The sequence below is a fragment of the Calypte anna genome, chromosome 11 (assembly GCF_003957555.1).
Source record: "Calypte anna isolate BGI_N300 chromosome 11, bCalAnn1_v1.p, whole genome shotgun sequence".
Classification (NCBI taxonomy): domain Eukaryota; kingdom Metazoa; phylum Chordata; class Aves; order Apodiformes; family Trochilidae; genus Calypte; species Calypte anna.
The window spans coordinates 445,828-465,834 of NC_044257.1; the positions used below are offsets into that span (position 1 = coordinate 445,828).

At 47.4% G+C, this 20,007-nt stretch overlaps 1 protein-coding gene across 1 annotated transcript; it reads right to left on the reverse strand.

The window, feature by feature from the left end:
- Positions 1-1,227: 1,227 nt before the first annotated feature.
- On the reverse strand, positions 1,228-19,715 carry BBS2 (Bardet-Biedl syndrome 2). The gene is given in 19 exon segments (XM_030457949.1): positions 1,228-1,656; positions 2,875-3,023; positions 3,738-3,850; positions 4,853-4,990; positions 5,507-5,638; positions 6,475-6,604; positions 7,438-7,609; positions 8,150-8,294; positions 9,039-9,178; positions 11,016-11,106; positions 11,109-11,168; positions 12,340-12,426; positions 13,277-13,381; positions 15,354-15,431; positions 16,103-16,165; positions 17,179-17,304; positions 17,676-17,800; positions 17,803-17,902; positions 19,499-19,715. Coding segments are annotated over 19 exon segments (2,187 nt in total). The 5' UTR covers positions 19,625-19,715; the 3' UTR covers positions 1,228-1,549.
- Positions 19,716-20,007: the final 292 nt, after the last annotated feature.

Consider the following 20,007-nt stretch of genomic DNA (forward strand, 5'->3'; position numbering starts at 1 on the left):
AACCCATTGTGCAAGAATGATGTTCCCCATTCAACTGGTTGCTTGCTCTCCAGTTGCTCCCTAGTGAATGGTGGCTACTACTGGCTTGGTTCAGTAGCAGCAAGCAAAGCCAGAGCAGTTCCAAGGCTCCCTCGTGGTCCTGAAGCACTACCCAAGAACCTTGCTCCCCATAGGTGGGCTGCCTCCTCCCCACCCATGCTGCCAACACCAACCCATACAATTGGTGCAAAGGCCTGGAGTGACAGGACCAGGGACAATGGGTTTAAATTAAGAGTAGATTTAGAGTGGATGTTAGGAACAAGTTCTGTGCCATGAGGATGGGGGAACAAGGGCACAGGTTGCCCATGGCTGAGGCCTCATCCCTGGAGATATTCAAGGTGAGGCTTGAGGAGGCTCTGAGCAACCTGAGCTGGGTGAGGGTGTCCCTGAGACTGCAGGGGGGTTGGGCTGGATAACCCTTGGAGGTCCCTTCTTTCCAACCCAAATTACTCAAGGATTCTACACAGTGGTAGATGCACCGAGAGCCCTGCTGCCCAACCTCCATAAATGGATATTTTTATCCTCCAGAAAAAAAATTTGCTTTGGCAAAGGTTCTGAGGTATCTTCAGATCTAAGATACGACCTTCCTGTCATATTTAAATCCAATTCTAAGAGATCCCACAACGAATAAACAGGTTTGAGCCAAGAGACTGTTCAATCAATACCTTCTCCTTTGGATCCCAGTAAGTAGGTCAGCAGCTCTTTTGAAGCCTGCACCAGCTTGGGTGTGGAGCTTGGTTCTCTTGTTGCTGAAATTCACCCTTGCCCACCTCAGTTCCTGCAGGTTTTAGCAGCAGCAGCACAGAACCAGGAGCTGGAAGCAAAACTTCCTGCAATCCAGGGGTGTGGGGTAGGAACCAGACCTCTTCCTCCTTGTGAGGAGCATGAGGAACTTGAGAGCTTTCACAGATCTTCTGGCTTGAAAGGCAGCAAGGAGATGTTATCCCCCCCTTCAGTGCTTCTAGGGCACTGGATTGTACCTAAAAAGCAGCACATCCTGCACTGCAACCCACGATTCTCTGACACAAAGTGCTGAGTGTGCACAGAGACTATGCAGCAAAACCAGAAAAGTGGTTTGGGGTTTGTTGTTTTGGTTTTGGGGTTTTGCTGTTTGTTTGTTTGTTTCAACAAATAAATTAACCCTATGCACCTTCCCAACTAAATCAGACCCAAAAGCAGTCAAACCAGTCTATGTTTTAATGGAAAAGGCCAATGCCTTAGCTGCAAAATATATTAAAATACATAAATAAGTTACTGTAAGAAAAATAACTGATCCAAGGTAACACCTCTGCCTTGCATAAATATCACATCTGCACTTCAACTGATACCTTCTTCACAAAACTTCCTCTTCTTTGGCCTGCAGAACAACATTAATTGCCTGATGGCATAACTAAAATGTAATTACTTCACCCTACAGTGGGGTAGGGAACTGAATTAAGCACTGAGCATCCCTGGTCCATTATCTGCAGAGAAATTCTGCCTCTGTTGAGCTGCCCCTCCTCCAGAGGGTTTAAGAAGAGGCTGTTCCCACACACATTATCCTGAACAGCATGTTGAAGTTGTTGCTTCTTATTGCATCCCGACAAGCACTGATCACCTGGGTTTTAGGTTTGCCAACTGGAAAGAGAAAAAAAGGAAAGAAAAAAAAAAACCCTTCAGTTACTGAGTTGTTTTTGCTGAGTAAAAAAACTTACTAAGGTCTAGCCTCAAAATTAAGCTTTTTTTTTTTTAAAACACATGGGTTTTTTTAAACACACAATGAAATGTGGCCTTTATAATAAAATGTAAATAAAAACCTTTAAAGAAGAGTTTTCTGTGGGACTTTTGCAGTGGAGCTTGTTGAAAGAGGAATGCTATAAACACACAAATCCATTTCCTTCCTCAGAGACCCACAGAACTAACAAACATTATCTTGCTTAAACTGAGAGCTTTTATAGTGCATTGTGAATTGAGAACAGGAACACTACTTTCAAAATGTCTTTTTAAACTGTGTTCAACATTAGCAGCTTGTACACCAACCACTGCTCTGAACTGTCCTTTCTAAAAACCATAATCCCAGATGATATTGGGCACTCCCAGCTCACTGCCACGTGCAATCAGCTGACAAATGAAAGATTCCTTCTATTGACTTTCTGACCAAAAATCCTGAAGTCATTTAACTCACCCAGCTGGCCCCTAAGACACAGCTTAGCTGCCTCTGTCCCAGGCTCCTTGCACACACACACACACACACACACACACACAAACACAGACACACACCCCCACACAAACACCCCCCCACACAAACACCCCCACACACACAAACACCCCCCACACACACAAACACCCCCCTCACACACAAACACCCCCCTCACACACAAACACCCACCCTCACACAAACACCCACCCTCACACAAACACCCACCCCCACAAACACCCACCCCCACAAACACACCCCCCCCCCACAAACACACCCCCCCACACACAAACACCCCCCACACACAAACACCCCCCCACACACACCCCCCCCACACACACCCCCCCACACACACCCCCACACACACACACCCCCACAAACACACACACACCCCCACACACACCCCACACACCCCCCCCTCACACACCCCCCCCACACACACACCCCCCCACACACACCCCCCCACACACACACCCCCACACACAAACACCCCCCCCACACACAAACACACCCCCACACACACACACCCACCCACAAACACCCACACACACACACCCCCCACACACACACCCACAAACACCCACACACACACACCCCCCACACACACACCCACAAACACCCACACACACACACCCCCCCACACACACACACCCACTTACCACGTAACCTCCCAGCCCTCTGGATTGCCTGGTTGACAGCCTTCAGGTGGTTCAGCAGCTCCGTGTGATTGTTGCACCGAATCCTGTACTGGTTGATTAAATCCCTGTTCAGGTCATAGAGCTCACTGTACCGTGTCTTCATGGTTTTCCTGGGGAAACAACCACTCCAGCTCATTTCTGTCTCTGGGGACAAGGGATGCCAAGTTCCTGGTTGTGATGGCTACCACTCACTGGTACCCATCTGGTACCACTGGTACCCATGTCTGCCAGCTACAGGACAACAGACTTGCTGGGCCTGTGAGTCCTACTGATTTTACTGGGGGGAGGTCTGTTTTTTCAGTTATTTTATCTGACAAGCCATAGAGGAGAGGGCCCTTTCTCCAGGGAAATGAACACTGCTCTGGATTAGCTCAGACCTCTTCACTGCTGCACTTGGCAGCAAAGAGAGGAGAGAGAACACAGCAGGAGAACAGAGTGAACAGACTGACACCTACAATTCCTGTCTTGGTCTTCTCAGAAGTTCAGCCCACAGACAGCTTTTATTGCCTTCTTCTCTTATTATATCTTTGCTAATTATCTCACCAGCCTCAGGCTGATTTAGCCCCCTTGTTCCATGCTAAGCCCCTCTCTCTGCTCTCCTGCCTTCCCCAGACTCCTTTTCTACCTAAAGAACAAGACAAGGCTCAAAAGAGATCTTGGGTGGGGACCCCCCCCTTGGTGGGGACCAATTCTACCCCAAGAGCTGTAACTAGGCCACCAATATATCACAAAAACAGGGTTGCTTTTCTTTCCTCTCCTCTTCTCTGCCTGAAAAGCCAAACCTGGCTGTTCTAAACCCAAAGCCCGCAGGCTAAGCAGCTCACATGTCTCCCAGAAGTCGTGAATCTTCAGCCTGAACCAGGATGCTGCGGATGAGGTTGGAGTGCTCAGCCATGCCAGCAGTGAGCCTCTGATTCACAGCGTGGTGCTCATCCACCTGGCCAAGGCAAACAGTGGTGAGGAAGGGCCCCTGGCACTCTGGGAAGACAGTAATTCAACTCAGCTTTGGCCCAGTGTAATAGGAAATATCCCAACTTAACCTACCAGCACCCCTGGGACCATTCTCCTTCCCCTCGTGCCCTGCCTGACAGAGTTGTGCCCGTCATGTCCCCTGGAAGGGGATGATCAGGATGTATTTGACCTGACTGCCTGACCCAAATCCTCAGCTCAGCCTCCCAGGCAATATTTTTTACATGATTTGGAACAATCATCTGCTGGGGACCAAGGGCCTGGTCCACAGACTGAAGAATAAGCAGAGAGTTGGGGGTGTCCCACTGTCCTTTGGGCAGAGGGACATTCCTCTCCTGTCCTGGTGAGGCCACATCTGGAATGTTGTGTCCAGTTCTGGGCCCCTCAGTTCCAGAAGGAGAGGGAACTGCTGGAGAGAGTCCAGAGCAGAGGCACAGAGCTGCTGAAGGGAGTGGAACATCTCCTGGTGAGGAAAGGCTGAGGGAGCTGGGGCTCTGCAGCTTGGAGAGGAGGAGACTGAGGGGTGAGCTCAGTGATGTTGATAAATATGGAAAGGGTGAGTGCCAGGAGGATGGGGCCAGGCTCTGCTCAGGGATGTCCAGTGACAGGACAAGGGGCAGTGGGGACAAACTGGAGCACAGGAGGTTCCACAGAAATAGAAGGAAAAACTTTTCCACTGTGAGGGTGAGGGAGCCCTGGCCCAGGCTGCCCAGGGGGGTTGTGGAGTCTCCTTCTCTGGGGACATTCCAAACCCCCCTGGAGGTGTCTGTGTGACTGCTGGAGGTGACCCTGCTCAGTTGGACTCCAGGATCTTTCAGGTCTCTTCCAACCCCTCACTTTCTGTGATGAGTACACAGTAATCCATTGCTGGCTGATTTCCATGAAGTTAAAGCAATTTAGAGACCCTCTCATACCAATACCCCCCAGGACTGCTCAGCTGCCAACTCAGAAATGCCCCAGGGCTCCTCACCTTGACCAACACTTTCCTCAGCTCCTCAAAGTATGCTGGGAAATCTGCTTCCACCTGCAAGTCTTCTATGGCCAGAAAGGAGGCCATTGACTGGACAATGTCACCAGCCAGATCGATATCATCCGTGTGGATGGAAATCTGTCAGAAAGGAAACAGAGCACCTCAGTGCTCTTCCATGTCAAAATACCTCTCAGAACTGCCCAGCAGGACTGCCCCTCCAGCAGCTGCCCAGGCTCAAAGAACTTCATCCCATCAAGAAGCAGAACATGGCAGGAGCAAGCTCTTGGATAAGGAGACACTGATTTCAAGGGGCTTTTACTGAGGCCAGGGACAGAGAGGCCTCTGTGCATAGTGGACCAGTGCAAAAGCTCCAGGCAGCCTTCATGCCTCAAATTATGGCTCCCTGAAACCATCCTGTGTGGGGACAAACACCTTCCTACAGATCTGTAGGCTAAGCAGGTTTTTTTCATTGATGGGCTCTGGACTTTTGCCTGCCAAGAGTAAGGAGATCCCCAAGTTTCCATCCTGAAAACATGGGTACTGCCTCTGCCTGGTCACTCGTCTGTCTTTTTCACTGCCTTTTATTGGTACCACCCTTAAGTTTCACTGGAATGGAATTGGATGGGTGTTCCCCTGGGCCCTGCAGGTACTCACCTCTCCACTGGGCTTGACTTTGATGCAGAGCTGACCAGCATTACGAAGGGAAGTGAAGCAAACCTGAAAGGGACCACTCTGAAACTCTGCATCCTCTGGCAACAAGAAGTTCTGATTCAGCCACATAACAATCTGGAGAAAGGAAAATGAGGAGCATCAGCCACTGCCAGCGGGGAAAGGCTGGAGAACCACATGATGTCCCTGCATGTGATGTGCAACAGGGTGCTTTGTTCAGGGTACCCTGGAAATTCCCTTCGTTTCATCCCTGAAACTCTTGTCGTTAACTTGTAAGAATGATGACAGTTGAATTGTGGGCTCCAAAGCTGAATATTTCTAAAAAAATAAAATCCTACAGCCAGAGACCACAGCCCAAGGTCAGAAGAAAAGCCTAGAGAGTGGAGAAAGCTGGGAAGCAAGTCTTGGTTCTACTGCAAGAAGCTGCAGGAAAGCTTTGCTTCATCTTGGTTTTTGTGTTGACCATTTAATGTAGTGAGGGCTATGTAAACATGGCAGAGCCCTACAGTTACAAGAGAAATGGCTCTCATCACTGCCATCCCACAATTCAGGTCTTTTAGAACCAGAACTACAGCACTGCTGCTCATTTGCTGTGAAACTGGGCTGCCTTTTTCCTGCTCTCTGCTCATTTACAAAATTCCTCACTCATTACAGGGCTGCTGCCCCTGGCATTCCATCAGACAAAATAATATCTGCACACCTCATCATCTCAGGCCATTAGTTCCTGGAGAAACTCCTGAAGCAGGGAATGCCTCAATTGAGGCATCTTTTAAAGAAGAAATAAAGGAAGAAAAAAAAAATAAATCACTGAGTCAAGCTGTAATAGAGAGGCTCTGAAGGCCAGCAGGGCAGTTCACAGCAGAATTTTGTCTTTGCTGTTGTAAATCTCAGGCAGTTTTGCAAACCCTCCACCTGTGCAGGACCAGAAAGGAGGCAGCAAAGCAGAAACTCACCCTCTGGGACCTCTCATTTGTGGTGTAGTTAACAAAGCTCAGGGGCTCCGTGGCTGAGTCTGGGCTGCTCAGAGCATACATGGAGAAGCGGGGAAGCTGTCTTGTCAACTCAAACACATGGAACTGGGTGCTGGGAGCAATGCAAAGGCAGAACAGACACAGTTACTGACACAACCAGGGCTTCACCAACTGCAACAGTTCACTAACTGGTTCTTTTTTAGCTGGCTGCTGGCATCACCAGTTTCCAGCTATGTGAGCAGCTGTTTAGCCTTCCCAGGTAAAAACATTGGGACTTGTACCACATCCCAATGTGGAACAATCCCACCTCACTGCTTACACCTCCCATAACCCTTCCAGTGAATATATTCCCAATACACATTCACCATTTTGCTCTGTGACTGGATATTTTCTTTCCAGGATCAGTGAAGTCTTATAGAAACCAGCAATCAAGACAAATGGAGAAAACAAAAAGAGGAATTCAGTCCCATGAATTCTTTCTGCAGTGTCTGGCTAGCTCTCAAAATATGCCACCCTGCCCAGAGAAAGAAGGCTCCTTCCTGGGGCAAGATGTCAGCAGGGAGAAAATTGTTTTCATGTGTATGGGAAGAGACATTTTATTTCTTTGGGAAAAAGGAAAAGTTCTGCCTTGAAATCAACCATATTTCTGTTTTCTATTTGCCCTGAAGACAGCTGGGTTGAGGCTTACTTCATAGCTTGAAAGACACTACTGTGTCTCCAGGCTTGCTCATGTGCCTTATCCAGAGCAGCCACCACACAGGGCCTGAAGTGCAAGGTTGTTTTTAAAAAAGCATTCCAGCTGTACTTCCAATAACACAGAGAAGTGGGACACCAGGGAATTAACAGCATATTTCCCATGGGATGAGCACGAAGCCACAGCATTGCCATTTCCTGGTCCCACAGTGAGTGCTGGAGACCAGGAGAGATCCCCAACACAAAACTCACCTGTTCCTGTAACCCACAAAGGCTTTGATGTGCAAATCCACAGGGACATCTTTGGGTGGGGTAAGGGGAACACGAAGACAACCAGAGAGGTTCTGGAGGCTGGGGTGTACCACGTGGCTCTCTCCTTCAAATATGCCCTCAGCAAAGATCAGCACAGCACGGATGATTGTGTCTTGGCAGCAGGAGGAAAAAGCAGTTCTCTGATTAACAGCTGTCCTTTGGCAACAAACCACCACTGGTTTCAGAATTAAGCACACTCAACTCTTTACACCTCTCCTCTGAACTGTTAAATGTCCCAGCACTGACACCTCTGGACCCAAGGACATCCTCAGCACACCTGGTACCAGGTGAATTTGCTGTCTCGAGGTAGTTCCAGTTGGGTCCAGCTGCATTCATGCAACACTAAGGTGGCCATAAGTTAATGTTAACCCGAGGAGTGTTGCAGGGATCACCAAGATTCATTTCATCCAAGCTAAATGTTAATTGCCTTGGAAAAACAACACATAACAAGGAACAAATTCCATCAAACTCCTCTCCCCTGCAGCCCATCAAACGGGCAAAGTTTGATTCAAAACTCTGTGAAAGGGAAGCAACCACAAAGGGGAAATTACAGACAATAAAGGGGAGACAGGCAAATCATCAGCTATATATAACTAAAGGTTTGCATAAATTTGCATGGAATGAATGTCAGTGGTTGGAGGTTACCACTCACCATTTGTGGTGGAAATACACAGCTCCACATGTGCAGACTGGCTGTCAGAGCCCAGATTAACTGAGAGGGAGGTGTGGAGCTGGGTGTTTGCTGGAATCAAACCTCTCTGCCCATCAGCTTCCTTCAACTGAGCATTCAGTTCAGCCTGTTGCAAAACACATACCCTTCAGTATCAGAATGTCAAGGCTTTCATTCAAACAACCTAGAAAACACACACACCAGTCAGCTCCTTGCAGAAGAAGGTTGCATTGCAGCAGTTCCCAGACACTTCACATTGCTGTGAAGAGCAGATGGAGCAGACATGGAGCTCCAGGCATCTCTGCCACAATTTATTCAAGTGCTTTATTGTCAGTAGAGCTCAGCTCTGTACCCAGACCTTTAGTCAGAAAAGCACTTAACCTACAGATTCAGTTTGAAGCACAAGTTTATACAATTCCATCCTTTTGCTATGGTATTCATTTACTCCTTACTGAAGGTCTTCATTCTGCATCTTCACCATCACAACACAAGCATGTGCACCTGGTGGTGCTCCCCTTCACCTGATCCTCTCAAACAATTCTCTCTGACCCCAAAATTGAAAATTACACTTTGCAGTCATAAGCCAAAGAACAGGGCTGAGCAGAATCCAGCTCCTAATGTATCTGCTCTGGCAAGCCAGGAGGAGTAAGGAAGAGGTTACTTATTAAAATAAGGAAGAGGTTACTTATTAAAATACAAAAAGCAAGTTCTGAACTTGCACAGGGACCAAGCCAAATGCAGAAGCAGGAACCCCCAGCAGACAATCCTGGCAGGCTGCAGTTCTGACTTGTCTGGACTGCCTCACAACTGCTTCCCAGATGGAGTTATCACAAGAGATGGGCACGTTTTGGCCCTACACATTAAGTAGTACCTTAGCATTTTCCTCATAATTCCTCAGTTCCAGCAGCAGATTTTGTTTCTTCTGACTAAGTTCTCGGATCAGATCCTGCTCAGCACTGGCATCCATCAGGTTTCCTTTCATCTCCTCCCCCCCAGGCAGATAGCCTCGGACTGCACAGAAACAAAACACCCAATTTCAGTAAAGCCTCTTGCAGCCTCCCCAGAACTTTTGCCTCTGTAACAAGACCCCCTGGTACCACCTTGGTAGTGGACACTGATCCTGGTCTGCAGGTGAAAACCTGAGCACTGATTTACACCTACAGAGGCTTGGACTTCCCTGGTGATCAGGACAAGAGAACTGCACATTTCAAAAACTAAAAAAGGTGAATTTCCAACCTGTCTTTAAGCTGTCTTCACCTGACCAGACAAGCGTAGCACCTGGTGCTTTTGTGAGATGATTCCCACTTAAATCATTCATTCAGGGACTTAGGCAAGTGTGCAATTATGCAAAATTAATAAGATGTGTACCTGGATTTCTAGAGCTGATCAGAGGAGTTGCTGCTGTCTGAAGATGACTCTCAGTCACTGCCTATCAGCCAGTCAGATTTACCCACATTAGATTTTTCTCTAAATCAAGGAATGCTTCACTTCAAGGGATCAGACCTGTTTCCCAATAGCCTGGCAGAACCCTGAGTTAGGGAAATTTCTCCAGCTGTCTGTGGAGGCAGAAGAGCTGAACAGATGAGGAGCCCAAGATGCTTGCTATAAGCTCCCATTCTGCATTTTGGGGTGTGTGCTCTGATTGCAGCTGACAAGGAAAGCCAGGGACAAAAAATCTTATCTGTGGAGCATATGCTGCCTATGTAAGCTCACTAAAAGGTTGCAGGGAACTTGAAAAGCATTTAACACACACATGGTTCAGTGAGAGGACTCACCTATGATTTCTGAGTAAATCACTCATTTAAAATGGAAGCACACTGAAAGCCAGGACACCTCATGTGACATAAAACCCCAACTAAAAGGCTGCTACTATTTGGTATTTCCTAAAGGCTCCAGCCCCATCCCCACTGTGCCAAGGTTTGCTTGAAATGTCCCCATCAGAGGGGCAGGATCATGTCCAGGGATTTTAACCTCTGCTAGGGCAAGGTTATCTTCAGAGCTGTGTACTTGCCCTTCTGTCAGCTTGTGAAAAAGGTTTATAAGCTGGAGCCCAAGCAGAGGACACATCCCACAGCCAGTCATTAAGACAGGCAGCAAAACATTGTGCTGTTTAAACATGGGGAGGCTTTTGTTTCAGATGGGCTGTGCCCAGGACCTGGCTGGCTCAGGCCACTGACGCCAGGCAGTCAGATAATGACACCAGGGCCTTTCCTGAAGCCATCCCTGTAAATCCTTCCTGAGCTCACTTAAATAATCTGTGATCATATTTGTTTCCACTCACTGTAATCAGCTCTGACTTCTTGAATACATATGGGAGGATAAAGCCACCAGTTCTCCAGTCTTCAGGACAGACTTTTTCTAGGAAGCAAGGGGCTGTTAACATTCTAAAATGTTGATTATAAAAACTTATCAATTTTTTCAAGAAAACCAAAAACACACACCTCCCTAGGTCTCCAACTCCTTTCACCCAGTGTAAAAGCAATCAAAGGGATTATCACATATAAGCAGAAAGATCTCCTATACCATTAATCTCTAATAATGTTTGCCTGAAGAACCAGAGTCTGTGTTGACTATAGTTACCTTCACATTATTGTCATGGGAACTTCTGCTATGCAAATGAATTTTGATGTATTCCCTGGATCACAATAAATCACACACTGATTATCACTAAGAAGGTAATATTTTAAACTCCTGTTTGCAGATAGCAAACTTTCACATGAAGCAAGGGGAATCTGGCCAGATAAAAAACCTTAGGGAACCAAAACGCTGAGCTAATCTGAGATGATGTGATGTGCCTGACATACTGTGTATTAAATTAAACACCCTGAACAGTGCTTCTTCCGTTCACCTGCACCATCAACTGAACAACAGGATGCAATGGGTGCTCCACAATCCAATGGCTGTAAATCTCCCTCCCAACTCCATCCTGCAATACTCCGAGGAAGGCAAAGTTGTCGCTTCAAAAGAATGACTTCTCCAGTTCGTCACTACGTGCATCCACCTGGAACAACACAAGAGTTCCAAGCACAGAAAAGCCAACTCCAAAACGTGTGGCACACCATACTCTGCTGTTCACCAAAAGCCAGCTCTGCTCACAGCAAGACTGAGGCTGAACTTGGAGAAACACCCCACCATGGCAAAAATACCTTCAAGAAACAATCTCTAGACAGACACAGCTGGAAGGAACTGCTCTTCAGAGCTGCTCCCCAAAGCTACAACAAGAGGAAGGAAAGGAGGGAACTGAAAGCTACGTGGGGGAGGTTATGCACAGTAATGAGACTAAACCCAAAGTAACCTCAATGCAGTATTTGCAGTCTCTCCTCTTAGCTGCAGCCCCTGTGCTGGGAATTATTTTTTTACACTAATACCACAGCCTCTAATTATCTTTTGTTGCAGATGAATGGAGAGAGGCTCAGGTTTGTGCAGTAAAGCACCTTTTCAGCTGCTGGGACTGTTTCGACCCACAAGCAAGGTACAGAATGCCACTAGAAAAGACTAGAAAAGTTGTTTCTTTAACAATGTTATACACCTAATCTAATCTAAGCTACAACATCTCTGGGATCAAGACTGCAAGCTTGACATGAAGCTAATGAAATCTCCCCAGGCTAATGAGAGTAATGAGAAGGGTGAAGAAAGAAGCATCACTTGACAAAAAAACCCCAAGCACCTGGCAAGCTGTGTCCAGGGGAGATTTGGAAATTGGAAGTCATTTCTGGCAAAGGGGAATACCAGGCACCAGTCTTGAAACTAGGACTGAGCTGCATGGAATGCCCTTCCATCAAATTAACTAATGCTTGATTAATCCTGCCATAGTTAAGGCTGAGGCTGCTCTCCTGCCATATAGCTGCTCTGCCTTCCCCTTAGTCTAAAAAGACTCAGGAAAGTCCCTGAGGGTGATTAGCTGAAGAGAGACACTGGAGGATGGAGCTGAAGAGCTGCAGGATGTGGCATATGATCTCTGCCACCATGGAAACCCCTCAGCACACCTCAGCAATCACCAGCACCTTTCCTCTGCTCATGGCACAAAGCCTCACCAGCCAAACAAGGCTTACCCAGGGCAGCTCCTCCACGCTCCATTTGCAACAGCCTTTTGAAATATTTTGGCTAACAATTTAACAGCCTTGCTCACACACAGCTCCAGATTTCCATCTCCTTGCTTTGCCCCTGCTCACCTTCCCGTTGGACCAGCCGGTGATCAGCTCACAGACACCATCAGAGTTCAGGTCAAACGCGTGTATGCTCATGGCATGGTTTTTAGACTGAGGACAACATCAAAAGAAAAAAAAAAACCACAATGAAACCTGGGTGTGTTTTCTGTATTTCACATGCTTGACACACACACACGACACTGGATATGAGGCTACAGGGATTACAGAAAGGAATGGAAAAATCTCTCTTAACAGGAAGTTTGGTTATCACTTTCTGTTAGGTCACACACATCTGAAATCTTAGCTCTTGCATGACAGCTCCAGGCCACTCAATGGAGCCGATCTTTCTTTTAAATACATTTGCATCCAAGCAAATTATTAGAATTCTCAACAACAAAAGTGTGAAAAGCTGAATTCTGTAGGAAAAAAAATAACCAGGTCTTCAACACTGTCACAGGATGAGACCACTGAGGAAAGCCAGTGTCCTCTCCCTCCCACCTCTAAAGGAATCCTTTCACTTCTTACTATTAAATAGACTGTTCTTATCTGTGTTACACTAAGAATAATAAAACATAATAAGAATAATAAAACAAGCATCAGCAAATTGCTCCTGACCAAAAAAAAAAAAAAAAAGCTCAGTTCACTGACCAACAACACAGTGAACTCCAATTTCTCTGTTGCTTAAGCAACCCTACAAAGCTGAAGCATCCTGAGCTGCATGGCTGTATCAGTGTCATTTAAGCCATCACCAGCAGTCCCCAAACCACTGAAGGAACTGACATGGTATGGATTTTGCACACATCTATTATAACAGGCAGATTTTTAAAGAAACAAATTACATTGTTATGCTCAGCATAAATAATTCCCCTAAGGAGTGTGGGTAAGATCACAATGAGTCAGGATGAGGCACCAAACTCCCAGCAGACCTGAGTTTTCAGTGCTATTTTAACACCAGACTAACCTTAATCCTCCAGTACCGAGATGTCTTGTCATAAACCCCAACTGTCCCATTGGAGAGGGCATAGCCAAAGCGACTGCCATGCATGGGGCTCAGAGATGTGACAGTCTTGGGGAGTGGTGGCAGAGGAGTAAAAAAGAAGAGAGAGAGGAATGAAAACTTCTGCATCTTCAAGAAACAGAGAACACTTTACCCAGTGTATGACACGAACCATACAATGAAATCCTAAGTAAGTGTCTTGTAGGAAACCCTGAATACTGGAACAGCTATTTTTAAAGATCAGTTTGTAAGATTTCCTGAGACAAGCTGCACTGCCAGTGTTCAGAAAGGCTTCAGCAAAGATAGAAGGGTTGCCCTCAAACTGTGTACTTCGGCCAAGTATTTCCTACCACAAGCAGCAACAGAGCTGCTTACAGGATTCCTGTGGTCAGCAGTGCTAACACATGATCATGGAAAACCTGCTCCAAACACCTAGGATTGCTCAGGAGCTGAGGATGCTGAGAAGTTCAGCCTAATACATGGGCTGGGAAAAGCAGAAAATGTTTGCCCAAGATTAGCAAGGTAAAAATTAATAGTTCCCACAGCTGGGACTTCTTCTGGAACACAGTGAGGACACCAGGCTAAGTATTACCAGAATAAGGAACAGCTCGAGGGAAAGACCCACGAGTCCTAACTCAGCCTGTTTCTCACTCCTTTTAAGAACCAGTATCATGGTTTTTCACAGAGCACCAAGTGCTTGGAAATGCAGGTTTTTCCACACACCAAGACTGGAGATTTTAATGTCAAGAGGAACAACTGCAATCACCTGTCTGGTCTGCAGAGCACAGGAGACTTCCTTAAATTAAATCCTTGACAAACTTCTCAACTAAACTCAGCTGATTGTGCTCCTTGATCTTTTTTTTTTTTTTTTTTTTTAACCATAAAACAATGTTTCCAAACCCAATGCACTTCCCTCTCACAGATCCTGCCCAAAGCCTTTCCTAAAAGCTTCAAGGACTCAGTAAGCACAGAAGGGCCCAGCACCAGTCAGGTCACACCAGTCCATGCTTTTAGTTTCACCTGAGCAAGTGAACAAGGAAAACACAAACTATTAAAGCCTTCCACAGATTTACAAAGCTGCTGCTGCTGCTGCCTGAATTCACTTCCAGGAAGAAAGGGTTTAGGTGCAGCTGTGTCCTTTTAAATCAGAACAGCAGGAGCTAACAGGCCCCCTAGGACTGCAGGTGGGAATTTAAAGCAGTTGTGCTGTGGATCTGGAAACAAACGCTTTAAGTTTCCATTTAACTAGAAATCCCAGCATGACTCCAGATTGGCTACTGCACAGACTGCAGGCCAAGTTCTAATCCCAGCTATAGCAACAGGCTCCTCTCCTAGAGCACTGCACAGATTTGACTTTTATAGCTCTTGGTAAGTGGTTTAAGAGCTAACTAAGCCCTTTAGTCCCAACCTGGGCAGCAGGGAGACCTCAGATCTTCAAGGACAAAGGTCTGTAGCTTACTCTACCCTGGGTGCAGAAGGGCTAAGAAAACTCCTAAATTCAACTGGAGTATTTCACTCACTTCCAAGCAACCAAAATTTAACAGTGGGGATCTTCTCTCATTTCTTAAAATCTAAAGAACAACTCCCACAACCTTGCCAAACACTGGATCTGCAGAGGGGCAAGTTACTGCACCATGATCATGTCCATGGACATGATCCAGTGTCCAGTTCTTTTGAGGAAAAAAAAAAGGAAAAGTTTGAGGAAAAGTGGAGAACACATTCGAAGGCACTGTGAGCTTCCATCATGACCCTATAGCCATAACCACTTCTGGACAGGGCCCTGACTTTCAGTCAAGCAGCAGTTACTTTTCCCAACCTGCTAAAAGGTTTATAAATAAACAAAGCAAAACACTGTGGGAATAATGAAAGAGACAATTAAACTCTACCTTTTGCAGTTCTAGCAGAATTGGTACTGTGCCAAACAGTTAAGTAACTATTTAACTACACAATAAATTTGAACCAGAGTAACCAGAGCTTTACAGTACACAATACCTTCAGCTCCATCAGCAATCACAATAAGCATGAGCTAGAAGTTATTCACCTCTGTCTCTGACATTTCTGCCACAATCTCATCTTCTTTAAACACCCGGATGTCAAAATCTTCAGAGCCAACAAGAAGCTAGGGAAAAAAAATAAAGTCTACCTTAAAAATACTCCAAACGATTGTTTGTCTCACATCTTTATCAGTAAATTGCTTGCTAGTGGTTATTTTCATTTTGAAGCAGAAAAGCAAAGAATGTTTCATGTCCCTGTGTGACTATGAAGAAACAGGACTGGATGTGAAGACAAGTTTTGTGATTTTACCAATTTAAGTGAAGTTCTTCACAGCACAGCTTTTTAAGAGCTTGCCTGTAGAGGTAAGAAGCTTGGAAGTTGTTACTCTGAAAATTTCAAAAGTACTTATAGCCATACTCAAAAAATAGCACTGAAACAGATGCCTTGCAACTGATACTCAGGCATTTAATTGTAGCTCTCTGGTGTAAAGAAAAATGAGAGAGGTTTTCCATTTAGCTAGCAGTGGAGTCAAAGCCAAGAAGCAATGCCATAAAGACCCCAGATAGCCCCAGTTTTACACACCAGTACTGCCAGAGACCATTGCTAATCCCAATTCATGGGATTTGGGCATGATTTTACCAGACCAGAGCATGGAACAGCCACAGCTTCGAGACAGGGATTGCCATAACTGGTGATATAAACACATCATAACTGATAACCCATTTATTTTTTATTATTTTCATTTCACTACAAGACCATGCAAACAGATGAATTCACGTGTAAGGAGTTACAAACCTCAGTTTTGCCATCCCCATCAAAGTCACAGAGTGCCAGTGACCGAACGTTGTCTCCAGTGACCTAAAAATGAGAAAATGAGACAGTCCTCAATGCTGAAGATAGCTGGAGAAAGCAGAATCATAGAATCATAGAATGGGCTGGGTTGGAAGGGAGCTCAGAGCTCATCAAATCCAACCCTTGATCCACTCCCCCGTGGTTCCCAGCCCATGGCACTCAGTGCCACATCCAGGCTCTTTGGAAAGATCTCCAGACACGGAGAATCCACTCCTTCCCTGGGCAGCCCATTCCAATGCCTGATCACCCTCTCCAGAAAGAAATTCTTTCTCATCTCCAACCTAAACCTCCCCTGGCACAACTTGAGACCTGCCCTCTTGTCTTGCTGAGAGTTGCCTGGGAAAAGAGCCCAACCCCCCCTGGCTCCAACCTCCTTTCAGGGAGTTGCAGAGAGTGATGAGGTCTCCCCTGAGCCTCCTCTTCTCCAGCCTCAACACCCCCAGCTCCCTCAGCCCTTCCTCACAGCAATTCTGCTGGATCCCTTCACAGCCTCCTTGCTCTTCTCTGCACCTGCTCCAGCACCTCAAGCTCCTTCCTGAACTTCCTGAGGGGCCCAGAACTGGACACAGGACTCAAGCTGTGGCCTCCCCAGGGCTGAGCACAGGGGCAGAATCCCTTCCCTGGACCTGCTGGCCACGCTGTTCCTGAGCCAGCCCAGGATGCTTCTTGGCCACCTGGGCACACTGCTGGCTCCTCTTCAGCTTCCTGGCAATCCAGACTCCCAGGTCCCTTTCTGCCACTCTGTGCCCAGCCTGGAGCTCCCCATGGGGTTGTTGTGGCCAAAGTGCAGGACCCAGCACTTAAACTATTTTTATGCTCTCAACAGCAACAACTGACATAGTCAGCATTCAAGCAACACTTGAGTGTACTGAATACTTGACCAAAATACAGAAGATTAAGAAAGATGAACAACAAAGCTAATATTTATCACATTAAAAATAAAAAATAAGAAATCAAGAGGAATTAGTGCCATTGAAAAAATCTTGTAATAAGACCCCGAGCATTCTGCATAATCTTACTGTCCAAAAGCGGTCATTTCCTGCATAATCAAAGCCCTGCAGGGCACAGTTTCCACCAATAATGGCAAGTGGGGATGAAATATCTCCCAGCTTTCCAAGAACTATTGCATTGGCTCCATCTGAAACCTACAGGGAAACATTGAAAGAGAAACAGCAATGAGACACCAGAGTACAGAAATCAGAGGGAGCTTCTGGCATCAGCAGCACCAATGCAGCTGAACTCTAAATGCCTGTTACTATTTTTTAATATTTTGTCTTGCTAATATGTGACACCCTATATGAAAATTTGTCCTTGCACATGCAAGACATATTTATATTTTTCTTTTGAAATATTCCCCATATTCTAAAGGCAAAAGGCTTTGAATACAGTAATACAATTAATGCAAAGAACAAGCATAACCAATTGACTAAATAACATAAAAACTGTGAGCTTTAGAACTGAGAGGAAAAGAAAATAATGAAGATACTAAGAGAAAGGAGACAGCTAAATAACTTGCCTCTCTGTAAAATAAATCTGAATTGTTATATACATCATAAGCCAGTAAATTAGTCTGGGTTCCAACCAGAAGACAATCATAACCAAGCTGAGGGTTCAGCACTCCTGAAGTCAGACAAGTGATCCCTGATTGATGTTGAGAAGAGAAATGTCCAGATCCTGGTTACTCTGCACCAGTCGGTTTGTGCTGGTTCTCTTCCCTCGGGCATGAGGATTATGAATAAAAACCTTTAGAAACAAGACATAAATATCATCACAAAGCATATGTGTTTTGTATACAAACATTAAAGACAGTTGTTATGCTAACTGTGAGGAGGAAGAAGGGCATTCACTCAGCCAAAGTGAGAACAAAAGACGGGGGTTTGGCTGACAATTCTGAGCAGTATTCTTTAGTTTTAAACTGGACTAAAAAGGGGAAATAGCAGGAAAGCCCCTGCTCTGGCCAGCAGGGCTGTGCCACCATTGCTTGGTTTATCCTTGAAAACAGCAACCCACAGATCTTCAGCCGCAGGGGAAATCAGCAAACCAAAGGAAACAACAACAAACTCTACAAATTGCTCCCGTCTGGTTACAGTGTTCCCAACAAGCCCCAAACTTTCAGGACAGTTTACTTGCTCTTTATCAGTAACTTTCATCTCCTAGGTGAACACGGGTCATTTTAGAAAGTGGTGGTAACAAACCAATAATTATGTGGGGCAGAGTCAAGGGATCACAGGATATTACGGCTGTTCACCCTCCCGGCAACAAGGCTACAAAATAAAGTGAATAATAAGGCCAGGACCCCTCCCAGGGGAACGACGTTCGTACCTGCAGCAGTCTCTGGGGGTTTATACTTCAGCTTATGGTTGTTGGGTTTGTTTTGGGTTTTTTGTTGTTACTGAGGTTGCATTTAACCCTCTTCAGTGTAAATGTCAAGCTCAACCACACCCCGCGTTCACTGCTCCCGCAAGGCAGCCCGGCTATCCCGGACCGACACCAGTACCGGCTGGATCCCCCACAACGCTGTGGTTCGCTGCCCCAGTGCAGCAGAACAAGGCAAAAATCCCGATGGAAAAAAGGACAATTTCCTTGCAGAGCCGCTTGTCCGCTCTGAGCTTTTGCGATCCCCTTGCTGGCAGGGCCAGAACCCCGAGTGCGTCCCCCCGGAGCCATCGCTCCGAGAAGGCAGCAAAGGCCTCGCACGGGAAACGGGCGTGCGGGAAACACCGCGTTCAGCAGGGAAACCAGCGCGGTACCGGGGCTGCCCGGCACGGCCGAACCCAGAACCAGGCTGCGAGCTCCGCAAACCCTCAGGGTGCTCAGCCGCAGGCCCAAGCCCCGGGTGCGCGGCCCAGGGCAGCCCCGGGGAAGCTCCCTGGAGCCCGCAGCACCAACACCGGGGCAGAGCCCCCGTAACGGCCCCGACCCTCAGCTCGGCGGGCACGGAGCCCCTGCCCGGCCTGAGGAGGAGGAAAGAGGAGAGGAAGGAGGAGGAGGAGGAGAAGAGGGGAAGAAGGAGGAGGAGGAAGGAGGAGGAAGGAGAGAGGAAGGAGGAGGAGGAAGAGAGGAGGAAGGAGGAGAGGAAGGAGAGGAGAAGGAGAAGAAGGAGGAGGAAGGAGGAAGGAGGAAAGGAGGAAGGAAAGGAGAGGAAGGAGGAGGAAGGAGGAGAAGGAAGGAGGAAGGAGAGAAGGAAGGAGGAAGGAAGAGGAAGGAAGAGAAGGAAGGAAGGAAGAGAAGGAAGGAAGAAGGAGGAAGAAGAGGAAGGAAGGAGGAAGGAGGAGGAAGGAGGAAGGAAAGGAGGAAGAGAAGAGAGGAAAGGAGAAGAGGAGGAAGAGGAGGCCGGGCAGCGCCGTTACCTTCCCGCTTGTTGGCCGCCGCCAGGCAGGGGTGCGTCCCGTCGAACCGGCCCAGCGCCACCATGCGGGGCAGGATCTTGTGGTTCAGCTTCAGCGTGAACACCGGCACCAGCATGATGGCAACGGAGGGGGGGACCGGAGACCGAACCGGGCCGGGCCGCGGGGCTGCAGCGGTGTGAGCAGCGGCTCTCCTGCAGGCCTGACGGGGAGGGCGGACGGGCGGGGCGGGGGGGCGGAGGGTGCCGGGAGGCGGGAGTGGTGCGGGAGTGGTGCGGGAGTGGTGCGGGAGTGGTGCGGAGTGGTGATGGGGCTGCGGCTGAGGGGGATGTTGTGGGGAGGGGTGTGCTATGGGGAGTTCTGGGGGGCTGTGCTATGGGGAGGCAGCCGCGGGGGTGTGAGCAGGGCGGGGGTGCTGTGAGGGGACCCCATAGCAGGCTGCTATGGAGATATGTGGGGTGGGGCAGGGGTGCTGTGGGAGGGGTGCTGTGGCGGCGGGTG